We start from the raw sequence: 24,228 nt of genomic DNA, 5'->3' as shown, positions 1-24,228 counted from the left end.
GTACTTGTATTTTGTACATTGGGAATCTGCATTAGCAACTTCTGTATCAAAAACACTTAAACATGGCTAATCACTTTACTACTCGCTACTAGCTACACAGAATTCCATTAGGCAGCTTTGATGCTAACATGCTAACACGGTCACAAACAGTGGTCATTACTGACAATCACTAGGTTACTTCAGCAAAAAGAACAGGAGTAGTTGTGGCACCCTAGAGACTCAGGCCTGGTCTACACTACGAGTTTAGGTCGAATTTAGCAGCGTTAAATTGAATTAAGCCTGGACACGTCCACACAACGAAGCCCTTTTTTTCGACTTAAAGGGCCCTTTAAACCGGTTTCTTTACTCCACCTCCGACGCAGGGATTAGCGCTAAAATCGGCCTTTGTGGGTCGGATTTGGGGTAGTGTGGACGGAATTCGACGTTATTGGCCTCCGGGAGCTATCCCACAGTGCTTCATTGTGACCGCTCTGGACAGCGCTCTCAACTCAGATGCACTGACCAGGTAGACAGGAAAAGCCCCACAAACTTTTGAATTTCATTTCCTGTTTGCCCAGCATGGAGAGCACAGGTGACCATGCAGAGCTCATCAGCACCGGTAACCATGATGGAGTCCCAGGATCGCAAAAGAGCTCCAGCATGGACAGAACGGAAGGTACGGGATCTGCTTGTCATATGGGGAGATGAATCAGTGCTAGCTGAACTCCGTAGCATTAAACGAAATGGCAAAATATTAGAAAAAAGTCTCAAAGGCCATGAAGGACAGAGGCCATAACAGTAGTGCCGCGTGAAAATTAAGGAGCTAAGGCAAGTCTACCATAAAGCCAGAGAGGCAAACAGAAGATCCAGGGCAGAGCCGCAAACATGCCGCTTCTACGCGGAGCTGCATGCCATGCTAGGGGGTGCAGCCACCACTACCCTAACCGTGTGCTTTGACTCCATCAATGGAGAATTACGCAACAGGGAAGCGGGTTCGGGGTATGAGGAAGATGAGGATGATGATGAAGACAATGAAGATAGCTCACAGCAAGGAAGCGGAGAAACCGGTTTCCCCAACAGCCAGGATATGTTTATCACCCTGGACCTGGAACCAGTAACCCCAGAACTCACCCAAGGCGTGTTCCCAGACTCTGAGGGCACACAAGGGACCTCTGGTGAATGTACCTTTGTAAATATTACACATGGTTTAAAAGCAAAACGTGATTAATGATTAATGATTAATTTGCCCTGGCAATCGCAGCCAGTACATCTACTGGAAAAGTCTGTTAACGTTTATGGGGATGGAGCAGAAATCCTCCAGGGACATCTCCAGAAAGCTCTCCTTCATGTACTCCCAAAGCCTTTGCAAAAGGTTTCTGGGGAGGGCGGCCTTATCCCGTCCACCATGGTAGGACACTTTACCACGCCAGGCCAGTAGCACGTAGTCTGGAATCATTGCATAACAAAGCATGGCAGAGTATGGTCCCGGTGCTTGCTGGTCTGCAGACAACATCCATTCCTTATCTCCCCTTGTTATCCTCAGGAGAGTGACACCATTCACGGTCACCTGGTTGAAATGGGGTGATTTTATTAAGGGGACATTCAGAGGTGCCCGTTCCTGCTCAGCTGAACAGAAATGTTCCCCGCTGTTAGCCACGTGGTAGGGGGGAGGGGTGAAGTGATCATCCCAGAGAATTGGGTGTGGGGGGGGTAGTTGGGTTTGTGCTACATGTTAACCTGGAAACCGCAGCCCCTCCTTTCACATTGCAAACGCATTTTAAATGGCCAACCCAACAGGTGCTTGGTATGGGAAATGAGGGCGCTACTGTTTGAAACCATTCCCACATGTTAAGAAGGTTAAAAAAGCCAAAAGACTGTGGCTTACCATGGCTGCCTGCAAGCCGAAATCTGTTGCCTGGCACTGCGTGAGTGATCTCTCACACCAAACCGGCAGGCCCTCAATATAAGAGGAAAAATGCGACCTTGTAACGAAAGCACATGTGCTGTGTAATGTGAACAGCAAAATTTAACGTGAAAGAGTGTACCCATTGTTCTCTAAAATGTGTCTTTTTTAACCACCTCTCCCTTCTCCTCCACCAGCTGCAAATGTTTCTCCTTCACAGAGGCTAGTGAAGATTAGAAGGAGAAAACGGTGGACTCAGGATGATATGTTCTCGGAGCTCCAGATGTCCTCCCATGCTGACAGAGCACAGCAGAATGCATGGAGGCAGTCAATGTCAGAGTGCAAAAAAGCACAACCTGAATGAGAGGAGAGGTAGCGGGCTGAATCGCAGACTGAAGAGAGCAAGTGGTGGGCTGAAGAGGATAGGTGGCGTCAGCTTGCTGACAGAAGGCAAGAGTCAATGCTCCGGCTGCTGGAGCATCAAACTGATATGCTCCAGCATATGGTTGAGCTGCAGGAAAGGCAGCAGGAGCAGAGACCGCTGCTACAGCCCCTGTGTAACCAACAGCCCTCCTCCCCAATTTCCATAGACTCCTCACCCAGACACCCAAGAACGCGGTGGGGGGGCCTCTGGCCACCCAGTCACTCCACCCCTGATGATTGCCCGAGCATCAGAAGGCTGGCCTTCAATAAGTGTTAAAGTTTTAAAGATTTAAACTGTAGCGTGTCCTTTTCCTTCCTTCCTCCCCCACCTCTCCTGGGCTACCTTGGCAGTTATCCCCCTAGTTGTGTGATGAATTAATAAAGAATGCATGAATGAAGTAACAATGACTTTATTGCCTCTGCAAGTGGTGCTCGAGGGGGGGAGGGGAGGGGGGTTAGTTTACAGGGAAGTAGAGTGAACCGGGGGGGGGGGGGGGGGAGAGAAGGGGTTCATCAAGGAGAAACAAACAGAAGTTTCACACCGTAGCCTGGCCAGTCACAAAACTCGTCTTCAAAGCTTCTCTGATGCGCACCGTGCCCTGCTGTACTCTTCTAACCGCCCTGGTGTCTGGCTGCGCGTAATCAGTGGTCAGGCAATTTGCCTCAACGTCCCACCCTGCCATAAATGTCTCCCCCTTACTCTCACAGATATTGTGGAGTGCAAAGCAAGCAGCAACAACAATTGGAATATTGGCTTCGCTGAGGTCTATCCGAGTCAGTAAACTGCGCCAGCGCGCTTTTAAATGTCCAAATGCACATTCCACCACCATTCGGTACTTGCTCAGCCTATAGTTGAACAGGTCCTGATTACTGTCCAGGCTGCCTGTGTACGGCTTCATGAGCCATGGCATTAAGGGGTAGGCTGGGTCCCCAAGGATAACGATAGGCATTTCAACATCTCCAACGGTTATTTTCTGGTCCGGGAAGAAAGTCCAGCTTTCGAAACAGACCAGAGTGCCTGAAGACGCGAGCATCATGTACCTTTCCCGGCCATCCCACGTTGATGTTGGTGAAACGTCCCTTGTGATCCACCAGGGCTTGCAGCAGCATTGAAAATTACCCCTTGCGGTTTATGTACTCGGTGGCTTGGTGCTCCGGTAACAAGATAGGGATATGGGTTCAGTCTATCGCCCCACCACAGTTTGGGAATCCCATTGAAGCAAAGCCATCCACTATGACCTGCACGTTTCCCAGAGTCACTACCCTTGATATCAGCAGGTCTTTGATTGCGTCGGCTACTTGGATCACAGCAGCCCCCACAGTAGATTTGCCCACTTCAAATTGATTCCCGACTGACCGGTAGTTGTCTGGCGTTGCAAGCTTCCACAGGGCTATCGCCACTCGCTTCTCAACTGTGAGGGCTGCTCTCATCCTGGTATTCTGGCGCTTCAGGGCAGGGGAAAACAAGTCACCAAGTTCCATGAAAGTGCCCTTACGCATGCGAAAGTTTTGCAGCCACTGGGAATCGTCCCACACCTGCAACACGATGCGGTCCCACCAGTCTGTGCTTGTTTCCCGGGCCCAGAATTGGCGTTCCACGCCATGAACCTGCCCCAGTAACACTATGATTTGCACATTGCTGGGGCCTGTACTTTGTGAGAGGTCTATGTCCATGTCAATTTCCTCATCACTCTCGTCGCCGCGCTGCAATCGCCTCCTCGCCTGGTTTTGCTTTGGCATGTTCTGGCTCTGCATATACTCTAGGACAATGCGCACCAGGAAGGTTCCAGGTCAGTCAACAATCTCCTCCACTAGAGCCTTCAGAGGGGGTCGCCTCCTATATATGTCTGGTCAGAGAGATCTGACTAGCCCAGATCCATCCAAGGAACCAACTGCATCTTTGTGGCAGTATCTCTTTTTCTTATTGGAATTGCTGGAATCACAGATAGTGTTTTCTCCATCCCAAGATTCTGACCCTAAATCAATGGAACATGTTACCTGTTCCTTTACAGGCACCTTTATAAGAGGACACAACCCCTTTCAACCCAGGACTTTACACTGCAGATCCAAGGAAGGTGTAGAAGGTACCCTAGTCATATTGAAGACACTTTTTGATCAAGACAGAGGAGAGAGGAGAACTAAAGGACTGCTAGTGGGATCTACTTACACCCTTAATCTTTGGAAGGCAGGGCTCAAGAGACATGCATGGAACCCCAACTATTTCTCAAAAAGATTCCACAGCGACTTGACCATATAAGTAACTACTTCATGGGTCATTCTCACATCTTACAGCCTAGGAAATTATCTGGACTTGATTCCCTGAACATTGCACACTTTAGTGCAGTTGATAAAAAGTTGTAACATGGTTTAAGATTTGTAGATGAGGGTAGGGTCAGGAAGAGAGGATATGTTGAAGGGTAGTTATAGATACAGAAATCCAAAATCAAGATATGCAACTTACTAAAATTATATTAGCCATTCTTCTAAATATTCTGCTTGTATGTTTTATCTCTTTGCTCATCCTTCATGCAGTATATTTTTTCCAAGACCAGACTATGCCTTTCTATATTTTGGCACAAAACCAACCATATTTTGAGTACTAGCATAAAACACACAATAAATGATCACTTTTTGCAAGATGGGAAACTTCAAATTAATCATTCTTCTAGGCTTCGCAGTGCATGACATCTTCTCCGTGCAGCCTTTTAGACAGTCACTATTCGGAGTCTTGCTCAGCAATGAGGATATCAGCCTTAAAAATAAATTCTCAACATATAAACTCACTTCTACAGGAGATAAACACGGAGTTCTTTCCTTGTCTCTTCTGTGGAGGTTTTGAGGTTGACAACTTTGGCCATTCTTTGTATCCCAACCTTTCTCAGTTACCATCAACTAACTCCAGGATTACTGACTTTCCTTCCAACAACAAGAATGCTACATGAAGAAAACAGTACTTCAGTCAGGAAATAACAGTCAAAGAAGTACTAATGTCACAGAGGTCATGAAAGAAATAAAATAATCCTTCAGACACCTTCTTACCACTAGTGCCCAGAACACAACACATACATGGTGAAAAGCAATCTGAGGTCCATGCTGGCTCCACCAGACTAATGGCAACCACCCTTCCAAGTCAATTCCATCCTAGTACTCTGGCCATAGCAACATACAGGTCCTTGCAGCTACAATGAATTCTAAACAGACATATCAATGAATAATTCTGCTCCTTCCTTCCTGAATTACCTCTCCATCCCAAAACAAAATAAGATGTACAGATAGGAATGTGTGCATTTGCACTTTCAAAACAGGTAGTAAGAAAGGACATTTCCCCCTTATGCCACCGATGTGTATGGATGAATGAAGGAAAGTCCCTTCCCAAAGCAGTGATTCAGAGTTCCTAGCCAGTATGAGGTCTCTCTCAACCCTTCAACCAAAATACCTACTGCTTCCCACTGAAGAAAATAGTCAAATCCCAAGTTCCCAGAGTCTACATGGGACAATTCTGTATTACTGAGCAGTGAAGACCTCACGGAACATCTTGCGGAGAGCTCACATTACTTTTTAGGGTCCCCATAAACTAGAGCTCAACTAATAGATTCTCTCCTGGACTACAACAAAAACAGTAGCTCTGGACAGAATCTCCTTTCCAGGTAAAGATACTTGTCTTGTGACTTTAAAAGCTCAGGTGCAGATGAGCCACCAGTGTTTCAAGCACTATGTCAACTTCTTGTACTCTGAGCAAGTTTGGCTGAGACAATGCTTAAAACAGCAGTAGCAAGAAGTCCATCTACACAAGGGCTCCCAGTGTGGCTATCACCAGGGAAGCTGGACTACTGACTGGTGTTAGCAAGAATGGGATGTTTTTGCAAAATTTTCCTAGTGGAGACAAGATTTCTGAAGTTGTCCACGCTTGGGAAAACTTGTAAGAATTTTTCTGTGCCAATACTGAAAAATATTTACAAAGCATTCTTAATGCAAATACACCCTATGACAAAAGCAAGTCTCAGCAACCTCTTCCCTGACCCAGAAACCAGTTTCAAGGAAGTGAAAGACAAATGCAACTTAGCAACACAATGCAACCAGATTCCAAGCCCCATTTAAAAAGAAGATTCTCTTCATTCCACACAATCTCCTCCTTAGAGACTACGTTAGTTTTGGGTCACACTTTTATTATCTCTTTGCTCCCTGCTTTTTCAAAATTAGTCTAAAACAAACAAGTAAATCCTATTCCCAGATCCCGACAGCTTTAGGCTAGGTATCACTTAAGAATTGCCAGGTCCCTGCGTGGGTCAATTGTCCCTCATAACCCTAAAAGACCTGGCAGCTGAACGGTGCAATGCAAATGCTGCAGCAAGAGACGTGAGGATTACAGGAGATTAAGTGTTTCCGCCTGGGCTCTTGCCTTTGCGGCCAGTGAGACATTTGACAGTGAGCATGTCACAAGGGCAGCAGCCCGGGCTGATGGGGCCCGGCCCCCGCATCCGATTGGGGAGCGGGCGGCTCCCCTTCATTCAGCGCCAGCGGGGCCTGGGGCTCAGCGGCGCATCGCAGGGCAGACACCGACCAGCCGGTGCGAGCTCAGGGAAGGGCGAGAAGCGGCGGAAGCGGCTTGGCAAGCAGGGCCCGACGTGAGCCATTGCCGGGGCGCGGCGCCTATCAGCCCTCGGCACAGCTTCGCCAGGCGCTCCCGGGGGCCACCTGGGCGCGGGGAGCCAGGCCCGAGCGCCCCCCACACACAGGCCGCTCCCCACAGGGGGAAGGGCCCGCCGCCCCCAGCTAGTCCCGCGGGAAGGGCCCCCGACCCCGTGCCGGGCTCTGCCCGGAGCTCCAGGCCCGCCCCACTCACCCAGCTGCTCCTGCTCGTCCCTCCTGGCGCTACTGCCCCGGCTGCGCTCCGCCGCCAGGCCCCACTTCCGGTTCCCGGGGCTATCACACCCACCGGAAGTGCCCCCCCGGCCTGCTCTCTGCCACGTCCTCACTCGCGGCCAACCCCCGGCGGCCGCGACGCCCAACCTCGCAGGACCCGGATGTTGCGCAGGCGCCATGAGGCCGGTAGAGGACGCGGGGCTTCCGGGTACTACTCCCAGACGTTGACGTCGCAGGGTTTACACGCCTCTCCGTATCCTGCCTCCTGAGGGAACGCCCATGTCAATGACGTAACGGGGGAATGGAGCCGAATGCAGCCATGCTCGGGGAAGGTTTTTTACCACCCAAAGCAAAACGTTTTTTGGCTGCCCCCACCCCAGCCCTGGCCTCTCCACCCTCTGCCACCCCACGCTGCTCCAATCCTGGGCTCTCCACCCCACCCCACCTGCACCGTCTGCCACCCTAGCGCTGGGCTTCCACCCACCAGCGCTGACTCCGCCTGCTTCCCCATCATCTCCAGCCGGTCCAGGGCTGGCAGGGTCAGGGTAAACAGCAGGCCTCCCGGGCCGTGCCTCAGCCCAAGGTCCCTCCAGCCGGGGCTCCCACCTCCAGGACCTGCCGGGACTGGGGAGGTCAGAGCCGGGGGACTGCCCCGGCAGGGGGCTGAGGAGCCGGGGCAGGACAGTCCCAGAGGGAGCGGAGCACCCCGCCCTCTATGGCCCCGCTCCTGCTGCTGCTGCTCCTGGCCGCCCTGCCACAGTCCCTGGGTGGCTCGGGCTGCTTCGCCCAGCCCCGGCTGTGGCGCTGGGAGGCAGCCGCCCCGAGGCACCTGCAGGCGGCTCCATGTGCCCCGAGGGGCAGCCCCCAGCCCAAGTGTCCCGCGCTCGGAGCCCGCCCGGCCATAAGGTGTGGGTGCTGCTCCCCAATGTGAACCGCAGCGGCCGCAGGGTGCCCCCGGTGCAGGACGCGCTGCTGCTGCTAGGGCTGGCTCTAGGCTTTTGCCGCTCAAGTGCTAAAAAAAAAAAAAAAAAAAGTCTGGCTGGAATGCCGCCCCTGAAAATGTGCTGCCTCAAGCACCTGTTTGGTTTGCTGGTACCTGGAGCCGGCCCTGGGTGCCACAAGCTGCTCGCTCGTTGGACCACCCATGGAGTCACTTGGCCAATGAGGGTCACTCATCCGTTGGGCCACACAGCCAATGGGGTCACTCACCAAATGGGCCACATAAGCTGACTGGGGTCACCAATCACCCAATGGGCCACAAGAACCACATCATTGGCCACTCATCTAACTGTCTGCAAGCCACTCATTCATTGCAACACAAGCTCAATGAGTTCACCAGCCCCAGAGCCAATGGCCTCACTTGCCCAGTGGGCCAGAAGCCTGGTGGGGTCACCACCCTCTCAGTGAATTGGCCATGAACTAACTTGGTGGGGTCACCAGCTGGTTAATAGGCCACAGGACGAGCCCAATGGAAACAAAAACAACAAGCAACAGAGGGTCCTGTGGCACCTTTAAGACTAACAGAAGAATTGGGAGCATAAGCTTTCGTGGGTAAGAACCTCACTTCTTCAGATGCAAAACAACAAGGAGTCTGGTGGCACCTTAAAGACTAACAGATTTATTTGGTTTCAGAGTAGTAGCCGTGTTAGTCTGTATCCGCAAAAAGAACAGGAGTACTTATGGCACCTTAGAGACTAACAAATTTATTAGAGCATAAGCTTTCGTGCATCCGAAGAAGTGGGCTGTAGCCCACAAAACCTCACTTCTTCAGATGCATAGCGTGAAAGTTACAGATGCAGGCATTATATACTGACACATGGAGAGCAGGGAGTTACTTCGCAAGTGGAGAACCAGTGTTGACAGGGCCAATTCAATCAGGGTGGATGTAGTCCACTCCCAATAATAGATGAGGAGGTGTCAATTCCAGGAAAGAAAAAGCTGCTTCTGTAATGAGCCAGCCACTCCCAGTCCCTATTCAAGCCCAGATTAATGGTGTTAAATTTGCAAATGAATTTTAGTTCTGCTGTTTCTCTTTGAAGTCTGTTCCTGAAGTTTTTTTGTTCAATGATAGTGACTTTTAAATCTGTAATAGAATGACCACGGAGATTGAAGTGTTCACTTACTGGCTTTTGTATGTTACCATTCCTGATGTCCGATTTGTGTCCATTTATTCTTTTGTGGAGGGACTGTCCGGTTTGGCCAATGTACATGGCAGAGGGGCATTGCTGGCATATGATGGCATATATAACATTAGTAGATGTGCAGGTGAATGAGCCCTTGATGGTGTGGCTGATGTGGTTGGGTCCTCTGATGGTGTTGCCAGAGTAGATATGGAGACAGAGTAGGCAACGAGGTTTGCTACAGGGATTGGTTCCTGGGTTGGTGTTTCTGTGGTGTGGTGTGTAGTTGCTGGTGAGTATTTGCTTCAGGTTGGGGGCTTGTCTGTAAGCGAGGATTGGCCTGCCTCCCAAGGTCTGTGAGAGTGAGGGATAATTTTCCAGGATAGGTTGTAGATCGTGGATAATGCGCTGGAGAGGTTTTAGCTGGGGGCTGTATGTGATGGCCAGTGGTGTTCTGTTATTGTCCTTGTTGGGCCTGTCCTGTAGTAGGTGATTTCTGGGTACCCGTCTTGCTCTGTCAATCTGTTTCCTCACTTCCCCAGGTGGGTATTGTAGTTTTAAGAATGCTTGATAACGATCTTGTAGGTGTTTGTCTCTGTCTGAGGGGTTGGAGCAAATTCGGTTGTATCTTAGGGCTTGGCTGTAGACAATGGATCGTGTGATGTGTCTTGGATGGAAGCTGGAGGCATGTAGGTATGTATAGCGGTCAGTAGGTTTCCGGTATAGGGTGGTGGTTATGTGACCATCACTTATTTGCACTGTAGTGTCCAGGAAGTGGATCTCTCTTGTGTGGACTGGTCCAGGCTGAGGTTGATGGTGGGGTGGAAATTGTTGAAGTCCAAGTGGAATTCTTCAAGGGCCTCATTTCCTTGGGTCCATATGATGGAGTTACCAGCCTCTTACCCTATGGGCCACACAAGTCCAAGTGGGGCCACGGTAGCCACAAGCTGCTAGCCCAATGGAGCCAAGGACAGCTGGGAGCCGCTCACCCAATGAAGTGACAGTAGCCATGATCTAGAGTGACTGTGATGGTCATGAAAACGGTCACAGCAGCCATTTTTATGGGCTCAATGATATGAAAGTTTTTGTTGCACTGCTACACAACAGTTCTTTGGTAAGGTGTAGCCCATTATATGATCACAACATGGCATTGCAGCAAAACATCATTGTGCAACAAAAGGGTGTGCTGATTTTTTGGCAGTATAATGTGTCAGTGGCACATTAAAATATCACACAAAAACACACTGCCAATTTCACATCAAAATGTAATTGCATTGCAAATAAGAGTAATTACATGGCAGCACAGCTTGACATTGTTGCAGCACACAGCAACACAGTATGGCAAAATCACAGCAAAAGGTGACACAAAGTGATAGTCTTAGCAAAATCTCATCACGCTGTGATGCAATGTGAAGGTATCATGTCAAAATGCCATCATACAGAACTGTAAAACGATTACTATTTATTATATGTTGAGGCCTAACAATGTGCTCAGTACTGTCCAGAATACAGATGAGACAAGGTCCTTGCCCCAAGGATCTTGCAGAATTAAGAAGTTCCTGACGGAGGACTGAGGGAGATTTGCATGGTACTAGAGCAGGGGTAGGCAACCTATGGCACGCGCGCCAAAGGCGACACATGAGCTGATTTTCAGTGGCACTCACACTGCCCGGGTCCTGGCCACCAGTCCGGGGGGCTCTGCTTTTTAAATTAATTGTAAATGAAGCTTCTTAAACATTTTTAAAACCTTATTTACTTTACATACAACAATAGTTTAGTTATAGATTATAGACTTATAGAAAGAGACCTTCTAAAAACGTTAAAATGTATTACTGGCACGCAAAACCTTAAATGAGAGTGAATAACCGGCATACCACTTGTGAAAGGTTGCCGACCCCTGTACTAGAGAGAGACATAGATTGTATTTCTCCTTGTTTGTTTTCCCAGGCAATCTCAGACATGTCCTTCCTTTCATTCCTTCCCCATTCTTCACGTCTCTCTAATACTGCTGGCAGTTTGGGAAACCTGCACACATGCACATTTTCTGCCTACTCCACTCCATCAGTCAATCCAAATATCAGCACTCTCCACTCCACCTGAAACCTATGACCAGAGGGAGGATTTCAGCATGTGTTAAAACAAGGATCCCATCTGCACTTGGGTCCTTATTCTGATTTATAGGTGCAAACACTTGTGGGGAGGGGAAGGAGAAACTGAGGCAACATACTGTCCTCCACACACACTTTTTAATATCCTAGTGATGTCCCTTTCAGAGCAGCCACAGGTCCCCTGCATTCTCACAGCTATGCGTAGCTGTAAAGTAAAGGAGAGGGAGAGACTGGAAAACGGCAACAGAAGGCTCTAGCAAGCAGATATGAGATTAAGAGGTAGCTATTATAAGAATGGGGGGGAAAATTCCAGTTAGGAGTTGAGGGTGCTCACACCTTGCCAAATCAGACTCCATAAGTGCTTGTAACTGCACCAATGGTTCAATAATCCCTTTAGAGAAAACATCCCCATTGGGCTGCTAACCCTTGTGTGCTCAGCAATCTCTGTAGCTGAAAAACTGCCATATGGACTCTGCATATCCTGTGTTTTCAGAACTCGCCAGCCTCCCTTGTAAGCTTATTCTGGGGCTAACCAGGGCCCCACTTGATCCACGGTGGAGGTCAGAGTAGCCTCAGGGTTGTTTTTATTTATGATTGGTCTGCCCATGGCCCTCTAGGGACTCTGGGCGTAGGTCTACACTGCAATTAAAAATTCACAGCTGGCCCATGCCAGCTGACTTGGGCTCACAGGGCTCAGGCTAAGAGGCTGTTTTGTTGCAGTGTAGATGTTTGGGCTCTGCAGCCTGGGCTCTAGGACCCTGCAAGGGGGGAGGCTGAGCTCTAACACTTGCACCTCAGTTAAACAGCCCAAGTCAGCTCGCATCGGCCAGCCATGGGTGTCATATCCCCACAATGGGGGCTGCGAGGGAAGGTGTCATAGAGCCATTCTGTCAGCTCCATGCCAATCAGGAACCCCCCCCCCATATCCAGAGTATTCCCCAGGAGCCACAGAGAGGAGAATTAGAACCCCATCTATGTGGATAATTATATATAGTGTAGTCACAGCATTTAAGAGCAGGAGTAGTAGGAGTGGCTGGCTGTGGAGGGAATGCACAGTAAGAGGAGATCCTGCCAGGGTTCACAGATATAAGGAGAAAGCGTTTCTCCAAAAGTGATCACATTAAAATTCCCTGAGCCAGGCGCTACAACTGAGCCTGCTGTGAGGGAGTTTGATCTAGTGTCATATCTCTTCCTGTAGCTGTCATTTTAATGACTCCTGAGTGCTGTATGAACCCAGGAGTTCTTGTGGGAGTGAGAGGTAGAAATATCCACTTTAACTGAAATGCTTAAATGAAATCCCTCCAGCTTTAAGGGTGTGAGACAAAGCTCTAGAGACGGACAGGAGGTGAGCTATTTTCAGCCACACGTCGGTGAGAGATCCATGGTACATGTTGGGGGGGGGGGCAGAGAGGGTGAGATTGACGTGACATGTGTGAGGGACAACTCTGGCCCCTTACCAAAAGCAGAATCAAATACCTAATCATAGGCACCACAGCAGCTGAGAGTGCAGAAGAGCAGGGAGGGCTGGACTCATCGGTCTGAACTCTCCTCTCATGTGTCTGAGCTTGAGGGAGAAAGTGAGGAGAGGGCTTTTCGGGGAACTCCAGAGGAGGTGGATGCCATTTGTGGAGATGGAAGGGGGAGCTGCCACCCTGTAAGAGCTGGGGTTTTGCTTTGAAGAGTGGAAGAGGTTATCAGAGAAGGAAAGAAACCAAAAGTGCTAAAGTCATGGGAGCTGAAGAGGAGGTGCTGGTCACGCTGTCTGGAGGGGCCCCCTGGGGCTTCAGGCTGCAAGGGGGCTCTGAGCAGAAAAGACCTCTTCAGGTGTCAAAGGTAGGACTGGAGGATGTTAACTGTCCAGAGCAAGGCTATGCAGTTGATCCCAGATATGATAGGAGAGTCAGGCATCTCCCACTGTCATTAAGTAATGCTCTATTAACCTAGTGGATCTGAAAGGAGATCTTGGGTGGGATGGTCTGGCAGTGCCCAGGGAAGGGTGAGGTTTCTGAAATGTGTGTTACTGAGCTGGAAATAGACTGGCTTCTGGCAGGCGAGGATCTCTTTCTTTCACTGATGCCCATCATTGCTCCCATCACAAGCAGAACCTAGATAATCCAGACACTTTATAATCTGCACAATTCTCCTCACTTGAAAGCAAAGATATAACAGCAGCAACAGTGCAGAAGTGAGAGCTCATATTACTGAGGCTTCATGGCTTGTATAATACATCCAATGGCACATTATGAAGTGTGAAAATCATTAAAACTATTTGACAGTGGTCAAATGAAAGGAACAAAAGCCATTTTGTGATGCAGTGTTCATGCTTTTTCTTTAGCTATATTTGTTCAGTAAATTGCAGAATTCTACCATCACAATGGGTCTCACAGCCATCAGTGCAAATTACTGTGAGTCTCCTGCATTGGCAGAAGCTATATAATTGCTTTCTAAGCTGAATATGAGCAACAGCTATTAGTTCAGGTTCCAAGAAACTGAGGGTAGGAGGGGGGAGGATAAAACAGGAATCGAGACAATCCTTGAATTGCATTCTTTCTGATCTGCAGTTCTCTTTTCAAAGTTATCACTGAGGAGTGTTGAAGTATGACTGCTAGAAAAAAAATCCTTCTGCTTTATTAATTCACAACTGCTGCCTTAGCCTTGACCCAAGGATATTTGAGAATGGCAGTGTCACCAGCAGCAAGGGCAGGAAGGTGCTATAACCAGCAGCTTCTGGTTTCTCAGGAAGCCTGTCCCTGTGGAAGAGCATTGGAGAAGGGCACGTTCTGTAGAAGTTCAGCCAAATAACATAGAATAGCTTAGCTTGGTCCCCAGCGACAGGTCTCTAAAATAGGGAAAGATGATGATCACCAAAGAGAGAACTTCTTCACAAACTCAGTGTGCTGTGGGGAAACAAAGCCAACACCCATGGGCCAAGCTATCCAGAGGTTCTGTGAGAATAGGATTTTTGGCATCCCCTAAACTATGCAGAGTCTGGAATTATTTCTGTTGCCAGTTTTGCATGGCACTTGGGAAGGGGCTATCAATGCGTCTGGGCCTGTCACATGCAGTCAGGAAGGGAGCTGTCATTGAAGTCAGGCCTGCCCAGGTTGGATAGTATGGCGTTCAGATAGTGCAGTGATGAGTGTGGCACAGAAGCATAGATAGATAGATAGGAAGGAATTGTCAGTGAACTCAGAGCTGACAAAGAAAGGAGCTCTCTGAGAAAGTGGGGTGCCAAGATTAAAATAGAAAAACATTGGATTAGCATACAAGAAATATGATTAGTGTTGTGGCTCACAGCAAAGAATTGTGCAGATTATAAAGTGTCCAAAGATGGGGAGGGGAAGGATAAAACAGGAATAAAAGTGAACTTTGAGATGGTGCTATAGATGTAACAGATATGACTGTGCTGTAGATACAGATGCTCCTGGGTTACACAAACCCGACTTGCGGAAATCCGGAGTCACGGAAAAAGTTCATTAAGTTCCGTAAGCTTTTTTTGTGTGTGCGTAATTGTTGGAGATATGTTCCCGACTTACGCAAAATCTGACTTACGCAAGGCATTCCGTAATGGATCACTTGCATAAGTCGGGGAGCTTCTGTACTAGGAAATGTTTGTGCAGATAAAGGGGGAGGCCTACAAAAAAGTCCAGTGCTGTACTCATAGGGGATTTCAATGATTAGATACTGATTAGGAAAACCATTGTAGGAACCCTACAGCAGGATGCATACCCATGGAGATAGTACCAGATTGCTTCTATATACCAGCACACTTTGTAATGAAGTGGCAACCAAGCCAGAGACTAATCTGGGCCTAATAAGTGAAAATGAGCCAAGCATGATAAATGAATGGTGGTTCACAGGGACATAGGAATTGCCATACTGGGTCAGGCTGATGGTCAGTCCAGTCTTATATCCTGTTTCTTGCAGTGGCCAATGTTGGATGCTTCATAGGAAGGGTTAAAACGGCCATAGTGCATCTAATGATCAGCTTATGCCCTGAGGTATGAGAATTGATAGTCCTGCTAACTATACCCTAACTATAAACAGCTGATTATTATGAACCTCTAGTCCTTTACTTGTCTGATTAACACCTTACTTAATTACAGTATTTGTCTCATTAATATCGTGCAGCAGTAGATTCCGCACACTAATTAAACATTGCATAGGTAGGTTTCAGAGTGGTAGCCGTGTTAGTCTGTATCAGCAAAAAGAAGGAGGAGTACTTGTGGCACATTAGAGACTAACAAATGTATTTGAGCATAAGCTTTCGTGGGCTAAAACCCACTTCATAGGATGCATACAGTGGAAAATACAGTAGGAAGATATATATACACAGAGAACATGAAAAAATGGGTGTTGACATACTAACTATAACGAGAGTAATCAGTTAAAGTGAGCTATTATCAGCAGGAGAAAAACAACTTATGTAGTGATAATCAGGATGGCCCATTTCCAACAGCATGGGGAAATAGTTTTTACATTGTGTAATGACCCATCCACTCCCAGTCTTTATTCAAGTCTAATTTAATGGTGTCTAGTTTGCAAATTAATTCCAATTCTGCAGTTTCTCATTGGAGTCTGTTTTTGAAATTTTTGTTGGAGTATTGCGACTTTGAGGTCTGTAATCGAGTGACCAGGGAGGTTGAAATGTTCTCCGATTGGTTTTTGAATGTTATAGTTCTTGATGTCTGATATGTATCCATTTATTCTTTTGCGTAGAGACTGGCCAATGTACATGGCAGAGGGGCATTGCTGGCACATGATGGCATATATCACATTGGTAGATGTTCAGGTGAACGAGCCTCTGACAGTGTGGCTGATGTGATTAGGTCCTATGATGGTGTCCCCTGAATAGATATGTGGACAGAGTTGGCAACAGGCTTTGTTGCAAGGATAGGTTCCTGGGTTAGTGTTTTTGTTGTGTGGTTGCTGGTGAATATTATCACTACAAAAGTTTTTTTTCTCCTGCTGATAATAGCCCACCTTAATTGATTACTCTCGTTATAGTTAGTATGGCAACATCCATTTTTTCATGTCCTCTGTGTATATATATCTTCCTACTGTATTTTCCACTGCATGCATCCGATGAAGTGGATTTTAGCCCATGAAAGCTTATGCTCAGATAAATTTGTTAGTCTCTAAGGTGCCACAAGTACTCCTCATTCTTATTGCATAAGTAGTATTTCCTTGTAGCCAGTTCCTGTTTAACTTGAGTAGCCTTTTGCTCTTGCTTTATAAGGCAAGGTAAATTGGTGTGCCTGGCTGACTTGCTCTGCACTGTTCGTTATTTTATATTATAAATGCACCATTCTCATAGTTCCTCTTAATCTTCTCCTTTGTCAAGTAAACATCCTAGTGTTTTTTAATGTCCTCTGCATATGGAAGCCCTTGATATGTTTAATCACTTTTATTGCTGTTCCCTGGCCCTTTTTTATATCTACTGTGGCTTGAGACAAGATGTAGAAAACTGAATGCAGCCTGTACCAGGTGTATTAAATGGCATTAGAATATTTTTCATAATATTCTCTGTCCCTTTCCTAATACATTATACAATCTTATTTGTTTTTTATTGTTTGTTTGTTCTACTATTGCTATACTTTGAGCCAATATTTTTGTTCAGCTGTTCTCGGTGATGCCAAGAACTTTCTTTAAAGCTGCAGGTAATTTAGAACTCATCAATGGTTACACTGTCGTAGACTCATAGAGTCATAGACTTTAAGGTCAGAAGGGACCATCATGATCGTCTAGACTGACCTCCTGCACAACGCAGGCCGCAGAATCCCACCCACCCACTCCTATAACAAACCCCTAACCTATGCCTGAGTTATTGAAGTTCTCAAATCGTGGTTTACAGACTTCAAGGTGCAGAGAATCCTCCAGCAAGTGACCCATGCCCCATGCTGCAGAGGAAGGTGAAAAACCTCCAGGGCCTCTGCCAATCTGCCCTGGAGGAAAATTCTTTCCCGACCCCAAATATGGCGATCAGCTAAACCCTGAGCATGTGGGCAAGACTTACCAGCCAGCACCCAGGAAAGAATTCTCTGTAGTAACTCAGATCCCACCCCATCTAACATCCCATCACAGTAGGGCTACCATATGTCCGGATTTCCCCGGACATGTCTGGCTTTTCGATCTATAAATAGCCGTCTGGGGGGGGATTTCTAAAAATCTAAAAATGTCCGGGATTTCCCCCAGGTCGGCTATTTATAGATCGAAAAGCGGCGCTGCTCGGCATCCAAAGCCCCTTCTCGGTTCCCCCCATCCCCTGCAGCCTTAGCACGCCCCCGGCCCCGCAGCTGTCTTTCCCCTCCTCCCGTCCCCTGAACGCTCTGTCCCCCTGCTCCTCCCCCTCCCCTCCTTCCCGCGAATCAGATCTTCGCGGGAAGTCTGAAAAGAAGCAGAGGCAGGGGGGCAGCAGCAGGTAAGCTGGGGCGGGGGGGACGCGAGGAGGAGGGCTCCGCGGAGGCGCAACGCGGCCCAGTCCGGCCCCAGCGGCTCCGGCCAGGCTCGGTTCGGGCCCCAGGGCACCGGCCCCAGTTCCAGCCCAAGTGCGCCAGCCCCGACCCCAGCGGCTCTGGCCCAGCTCGGGCCCCAGGGCGGCCGGCCCAGCCCCAGCCAAGCACCTCTGGCCCGGCCGGCCCCAGCGGCTCCAGCCTGGCCCGGCTCAGGCCCCGGTGCACTGGCCCCAGTTCCGGCCAAGCGGCGCCGGCCGAGCACCCCCGGCCCCAGTGGCTCCGGTTCCGGCCGAGTGCGCCGGCCCTGATCCCAGCGGCTCCAGCCTGGCTCGGGCCCCAGGGCGGCCGGCCCGGCCCCGGACGAGCACCTCTGGCCTGGCCTCAAACCCCGCAACTCCGGCCAGAGCGCAGCTCGATTCCTGGGCTCTTGTTAAAGCCGGCCCTGGTCGGGGGACAGGGAGTGGGGGGTTGGATGGGTCGGGAGTTCGGGGGGGCTGTCAGGGGGGCAGGGGTGTGGAGAGGGGTTGGGACAGTCAGGGACAGGGAGCAGGGGGGGTTAGATGGGTCAGGGGTTCTGGGGGGGCTGTCAGGGGGGCAGGGGTGTGGAGAGGGGTCGAGGCAGGCAGGGAGCAGAGGGGTTGGGATGGGTCAGGAGTTCTGGGGGTCCTGTCAGTGGGCAGGGAGCAGTTGGATAGGGCATGGGAGTCCCGGGGGTCTGTCTGGGGGCAGGGGTGTGAATATGGGGTGGGGGTGTGGATAAAGGTCGGGGCAGTCAGGGGACAGGTAGGGTCCTAGGGGGGCAGTTAGTGGCAGGGGTCCCAGGAGGGGGCAGTCGGGACAAGGAGCAGGGGAGAGTTGGGGGTTCTGAGGGGGGCAGTCAGGGGGTGGGAGGGAGTGATTGGGGCGGGGCAGGGCAGGGGCGGGGCTAGAGTGGGGCTCCTCCCCCCCGTGTCCTCTTTTTTGACTGTGCAAATATGGTAACCCTATATCACAGACCATTGGGCATATTTACCTGCTAATAATCGAAGATCAATTAATTGCCAAAATTAGGCTATCCCATCCTACCATCCCCTCCATAAACTTATCAAGCTTAGTCTTGAAGCCAGATATGTCTTTTGCCCCCACTACTCCCCTTGGAAGGCTGTTCCAGAACTTCACTCCTCTGATGGTTAGAAACCTTCATCTAATTTCAAGTCTAAACTTCCTGATGGCTAGTTTATATCCATTTGTTCTTGTGTCCACATTGGTTCTGAGCTTAAATAATTCCTCTCCCTCCCTGGTATTTATCCCTCTGATATGTTTATAGAGAGCAATGGTATCTCCCCTCAGCCTTCTTTTGGTTAGGCTAAATAAGCCGAGCTCTTTGAGTCTCCTTTCATAAGACAGGTTTTCCATTCCTCGGATCATCCTAGTAGTTCTTCTCTGTACCTGTTCTACTTTGAGTTCATCCTTCTTAAACATGGGAGACCAGAACTGCACACAGTATTCCAGATGAGGTCTCACCAGTGCCTTGTATAACGGTACTAACACCTCCTTATCTCTACTGGAAATACCTCGCCTAATGCATCCCAAGACCGCATTAGCTTTTTTCACGGCCATATCACATTGGCGGCTCATAGTCATCCTGTGATCAACCAATACTCCGAGGTCCTTCTCCTCCTCTGTTACTTCCAACTGATGAGTCCCCAGCTTATAACAACATGGTTTTACAAAAGGTAGATCATGCTAAACCAACCTGATCTCCTTCTTTTGTTGTAAACTGTTCTTTCCAACATGCAGTCACTGAGTTTGCCTCAACTGAATAAAGAAACAGGTTAAAAATGGGATTTGAAGCTGCTTCTCCATACAGAGACCAAGTCATCTTACAAGGAGAATAGCTTGAGTAGGTGTTTTAAACCTCGTGGCTACATGAAGGGCTCAGTTGTGAGCCCCACTCCAGGCAGCACAAAGAGGGAGAGAGCAGCTGGATCCCCAGGCTGGGCCTAGCTGATGCAGAACTGGCATAGCTGGCTTCTATACCACCCCATCTTCCACAGCCTCTGGTTTAAGGGACATGCTCAGAGTGAGCTGCACTCTGGCAGTCAGTCCCTGGGGGCCATAGGCGGTCTGATGTAATTTAAAGCAGCCCTGCTCTAAACTACACCAAGGGGCAAACCAGGCTGGTCTCAGGATGAGGGAGATGCACATGGCTCCCTCTACTCAACTGTGCCCAGGATCCAGTGACCCTAGTACTATCAGCAATTCTGAAGCACCAGTATTAATCGGTGACTGGGCCAGCTTTAGGGTTGTCTCGTACCCTAGGTTAACTAGCAGATATCTGTGCCTAGCAGCTCACAGCCAAGCACAGAGACACTTAGTGACTATTTTGCTCCACATAGGCAATCAGCTGTAATGCCTGTATGGTAAAGCCATACGTAAGGTATGGCCCTGGCATGGAGGATGGGCAACATCACAACTCTCAGATGTGGCAGGAATGAAGAGCGAGTTAAAGGAAACATAAGAATTCAATAATGCCTGGGAAACCCACAGTAGAAAAGGGTAAATGGTTTAACACACAGCTCGGAAAGCTGCACCAAAAGTCAACCCAGTAATAAATAAGCTAACGGGGCAACAGATTTTATTAACGAGCTAGACAGGGGGATGCCCTAACACACTGTGGCACAAAAACAATGTTGCTGGCAGCATAGTAGATAGAGGCCAGAAGCTCTGGCCTCTGCATGCCCAATACATCCAGGCTGCACCATGGAAAGGGCCCAGCTGCACTTACCAGCTTTCAGAGTGCTCCTGAACTTGTTTTATGGCTTTTCAGTAGTTAGGCAGGTGCTGTGGCCACCACTCGGAAGGTATTTAGGAAGCAGTGCTTGTGGAACTCAGTTCATAGTGTATCTACAGAAAGCTCAGACAGCCATGCAGGGTGTGTGGTCGCACAGGCATCTTGAGCATGAGAGAGCTGCAAGCTAGGCACCCAGCAGGAGGGTAACACGAGGTAGGATCAGCCCTGCTGCTGAGCTTTAGGAACAGAATGGCTTTGCAGGAGACTCCTGGGAAAACTCCCATCCTCCCAGATGAGGTGAAGTGTTAGGATTGTCAGGCCCAGGGCAGAAGGTGAACTGTACACGGAGAACCAGATCCTCAGCTGGTGCAAATCTGCATAACCAATTTACATCAACTGATAGTCCGGCTCTCGATTCCCTGGGCATCACCAGTGTTCAGGATTAAGGGCAAGGAAAGAGCACGCACATGGACACATCGTCTCAAAATGGAATAAAAAGTCAAGAGGGATGGCTGGACAAGCATATGCAAAATCAGAGAGAGCTTGTTCCATGCTTTTTGTGTTAGTTTTGCTGTGAAATCAGGACCAGTTCTTAAATCATATAAATGTGTATTCAGTCTCATGTTACAGCTGCTTAGTAACTCTCACTAATACACCTAGTTAGCTCCTCACAATTTGCCCTCAGGGATAATTCCACTTCCAGGTCTCTTTCTCAAACTCTTCCCTTCCCATTCCCCTCTCTGCAGAATCCATGCTGACTGTTACTTCTTAGTTTTTGCCCGCTGTGTAAGAACTGTCCCAGCTTTGTGCTGAAGCTGTCTCAGATAGCTCCATCTTTTACAGCCTGTCCACTCACAGCCAGGCAGATGCTACTATCCCCTTGGAGGCCAGAAGTCCCTTTAGTGGATGGCTGTCAGCGATTGCAATGGAAGCCTCCAAAGGCTGATCTGATTTCCTCCATGCATTCATACCTAATGCTGGCAGCCAAAATGTCATGAGGCACCTGAAGGTTCCTGCCAGCTCTGTATTCCAGGAGCCATCCTGAGTACTAGAGATGGATGTTGCCTTTGCCTTATCACCCACATCTGGTAAAGAGTTTTTGATGGGTTCCTCACCACCACTGTGCTACAGATTCACACAGTGTGTGCTCCAGTCAAAGCAACCATGTCCCTTCTCAATAGGTTCTTTATTTAGGTGCTCCACTTGGGCCAATTGCACTCTGCATTTTGTTAGCCTTATGGTATACACAAGAGGACTGTGCGTTTGCAAGGTGATTTTACTACGCCTGTGTTCATCTCCTGGGATTACATCTTCATATTCTACTAGTATGATTGGTAGAGATGTTTTCTTCTCAGCCCTCATTGTCTCTCAGACTAAAAGTATTGTGGTGGTAAACCATGATCCGATCTGCTGTCTGCATTGCTGGTGGATGCCAGCTCAAAGTAATTTTGTTTGCAAGGATTTTTATTTTAAGTTTGCATTTACCTATTTGCTGCAGAATGCTTTTACTATGTGGAACCAGCACTTGGTGCCATATCTGCAGACTAGTTTTTCCTCTCATTGTCGTTCCTGGTCTTATATTAAAAACTGGGGCAACAAGCTAGTAGTTGAACAGCGAAGAGTTCTCATGGCATTTTTGGGAAGTGCAGGTATTGTCTGGGTCGCTGGACTGGCTTTGGGCACACAGGAATGATTTTAATGTGTTTGGTGTAATCCACCCTGTGCTCTTCTGCCTTTCCCTGCACTGCACCAGCTTGTGCTATTTATAACATGTTGTGTTAATTTAGTGCTGGCAAAACATAACATAGTGACAGCTCTGGAGACTGAGGTTACCAGTTTATTCCCAGAACACGTGTGGCATGTGGCAATGTGATGTCTCTCATAATGCTTTATCACCATGCCCCCAAAGGAATCACCCAGAGAGTAATTCAAGCTTAATGACCATTCCGGCTTTGGCCCCTCTGCTGCCAGCAAGAAGACTCATAAGTGACAATTGTGGTGCCTGTTTCTGCAGTCCTCAGGCGCTGGACTGAAACCAGACACTTTCCATGTAGGTCACCAATTAAAGGCCAACAACTTTTGGCCCCTCTTGTAATGGGCCTTGTTACTCCAGTTTTACACCACGGTAACTCCAATGCGTTCAGTGCAATTATACTGCCATAAAAACTGTAGTAACACAAGGAGCAATCGGGCCCCAGAGCTGCATTCCAACCAGCAACTGACAGGTGAAAGGCTGTTATATGAAACTGCTACCAATCCCTCTAGCCATCGAGTTCCTCTAGCGTTCGTCTTCCTGCTGTAAATGTGGCACTAACTCAGAGTGGTTCTGTTTCCCACACTTCTTGCCCATAAGTTGGGCCTTTTCCACACCCCTTCTCATGGCATTCTAGATCTCTCATATTCCTGTGCTCGCTGTGCTCTGTCCATATCAGGTTCAAGTTTCCCTCACCCTCTCTTTCCACAGCAGCAAAGTCCTGCTCCCTATGAAGAAGCATTTGTCTGGGGCTAGATCTGCTTCTCTGATCAATAGTGCTCTGAGTGCTTGATCCGGCCTCCACTGATGTCAATGGGAGCAGAATCTGGCCTGCAAGTGGATCTTGGGGATGCCACACATGATTTGGTTTCTGCTCGATGAATCATTTGTATCCCAAAAGCTGGGGCTCTCAGCTTGCTGACATATGCATCTGACTCCAGCCTTCATATAAAAACCTGATATCTTGCAGCTTCATTCTGTTTCAGGTCAAGTACTTATCTAATACCTTCAGTAGCTATTCTAGTGTAATTGGCATTATTGCTTGGCAACGTTGCTATATCTCATTCAGTTCTCATCTTCTCTCCCCAGTGAAGTAATCAAAAACCTTTGTCTTCATAGCTTTCTCTCGATCCTCTGTGGTCAACTCCGTGTACAGATCTGTTTCCAGCCTTGAGATGAGCTTTTGGCTTAGAAGACCAGTTTCTGGTAATCTCATCCATACTGTCTGCTCAGAGTGGTCTATGTCTGCTGCTTTCTGTTTGAATGGACTCTCAGGCTAAAGAAAAATAAGGGGACTGATTCTCCTACAATGATGCCAACCAGTAGAAATCAGGTGTATGTGAGATCAAAGTCAGGCCCTGTATATCACAAAAATTCCCTTGCCCATGTCGCTAATAAGGCCTTCCATTACTGACATGGAAATAACTTTACAAACATAGTTCACTTTTCACCACTGATGCTCCTTGTTTTATTTTTTGCTATCCCTCATCTTGGCTACTGAAAGCAGGCTGGTCAGTTTCACTCTCTGGTTCGCCTGCTCTAACACAACGCTATTTGTGTTTCCAGTGCTGTAGGGGAATACGTCAATTTAAACCAATGTATGTTCACTGAAATTTAACACAATCAACTTGTGGCAGGACCCACTCGCTCCTGCCTCTGCTCAAGTCCACAAACTGCTTAGAGACCCTTGTGCTGGTAAAACATCCAGTGCAGTTTATTTACAATGTTGGTTCCCATCACCCTTGTACAATATACAGCCATATTCCTACATTTTTAGGGAGCCCTCAGCATAGAGTGACCAAATAGCAACTGTGAAAAAACAGGACAGAGGGTGGCGGGTAATAGGTGCCT

At 48.5% G+C, this 24,228-nt stretch overlaps 2 protein-coding genes across 5 annotated transcripts in view; one reads left to right on the top strand and one right to left on the bottom strand.

The window, feature by feature from the left end:
• Positions 1-7,249, bottom strand: part of SEC24C (SEC24 homolog C, COPII coat complex component) — an 83,216-nt gene extending 75,967 nt beyond the window's left edge. For all 4 annotated transcript variants that reach the window (XM_054033550.1, XM_054033551.1, XM_054033552.1 and 1 more), the window contains exon 1: positions 7,149-7,249. The gene's annotated coding sequence lies outside the window, so the exon portion shown is untranslated. The remainder of the gene's footprint in view (positions 1-7,148) is intronic.
• Positions 7,250-12,924: 5,675 nt separating this feature from the next.
• The window catches only part of SYNPO2L (synaptopodin 2 like), a 61,960-nt gene continuing 50,656 nt past the window's right edge, over positions 12,925-24,228 (top strand). The window contains exon 1 of the mRNA XM_054034433.1: positions 12,925-13,229. Within this exon, the coding sequence (XP_053890408.1) occupies positions 13,125-13,229 (105 nt within the window). The 5' untranslated portion in view covers positions 12,925-13,124. The remainder of the gene's footprint in view (positions 13,230-24,228) is intronic.

Source organism: Malaclemys terrapin, chromosome 7 (assembly GCF_027887155.1).
Source record: "Malaclemys terrapin pileata isolate rMalTer1 chromosome 7, rMalTer1.hap1, whole genome shotgun sequence".
NCBI classification, from domain to species: domain Eukaryota; kingdom Metazoa; phylum Chordata; order Testudines; family Emydidae; genus Malaclemys; species Malaclemys terrapin.
This window is presented reverse-complemented; position numbering and strand designations above follow the sequence as displayed.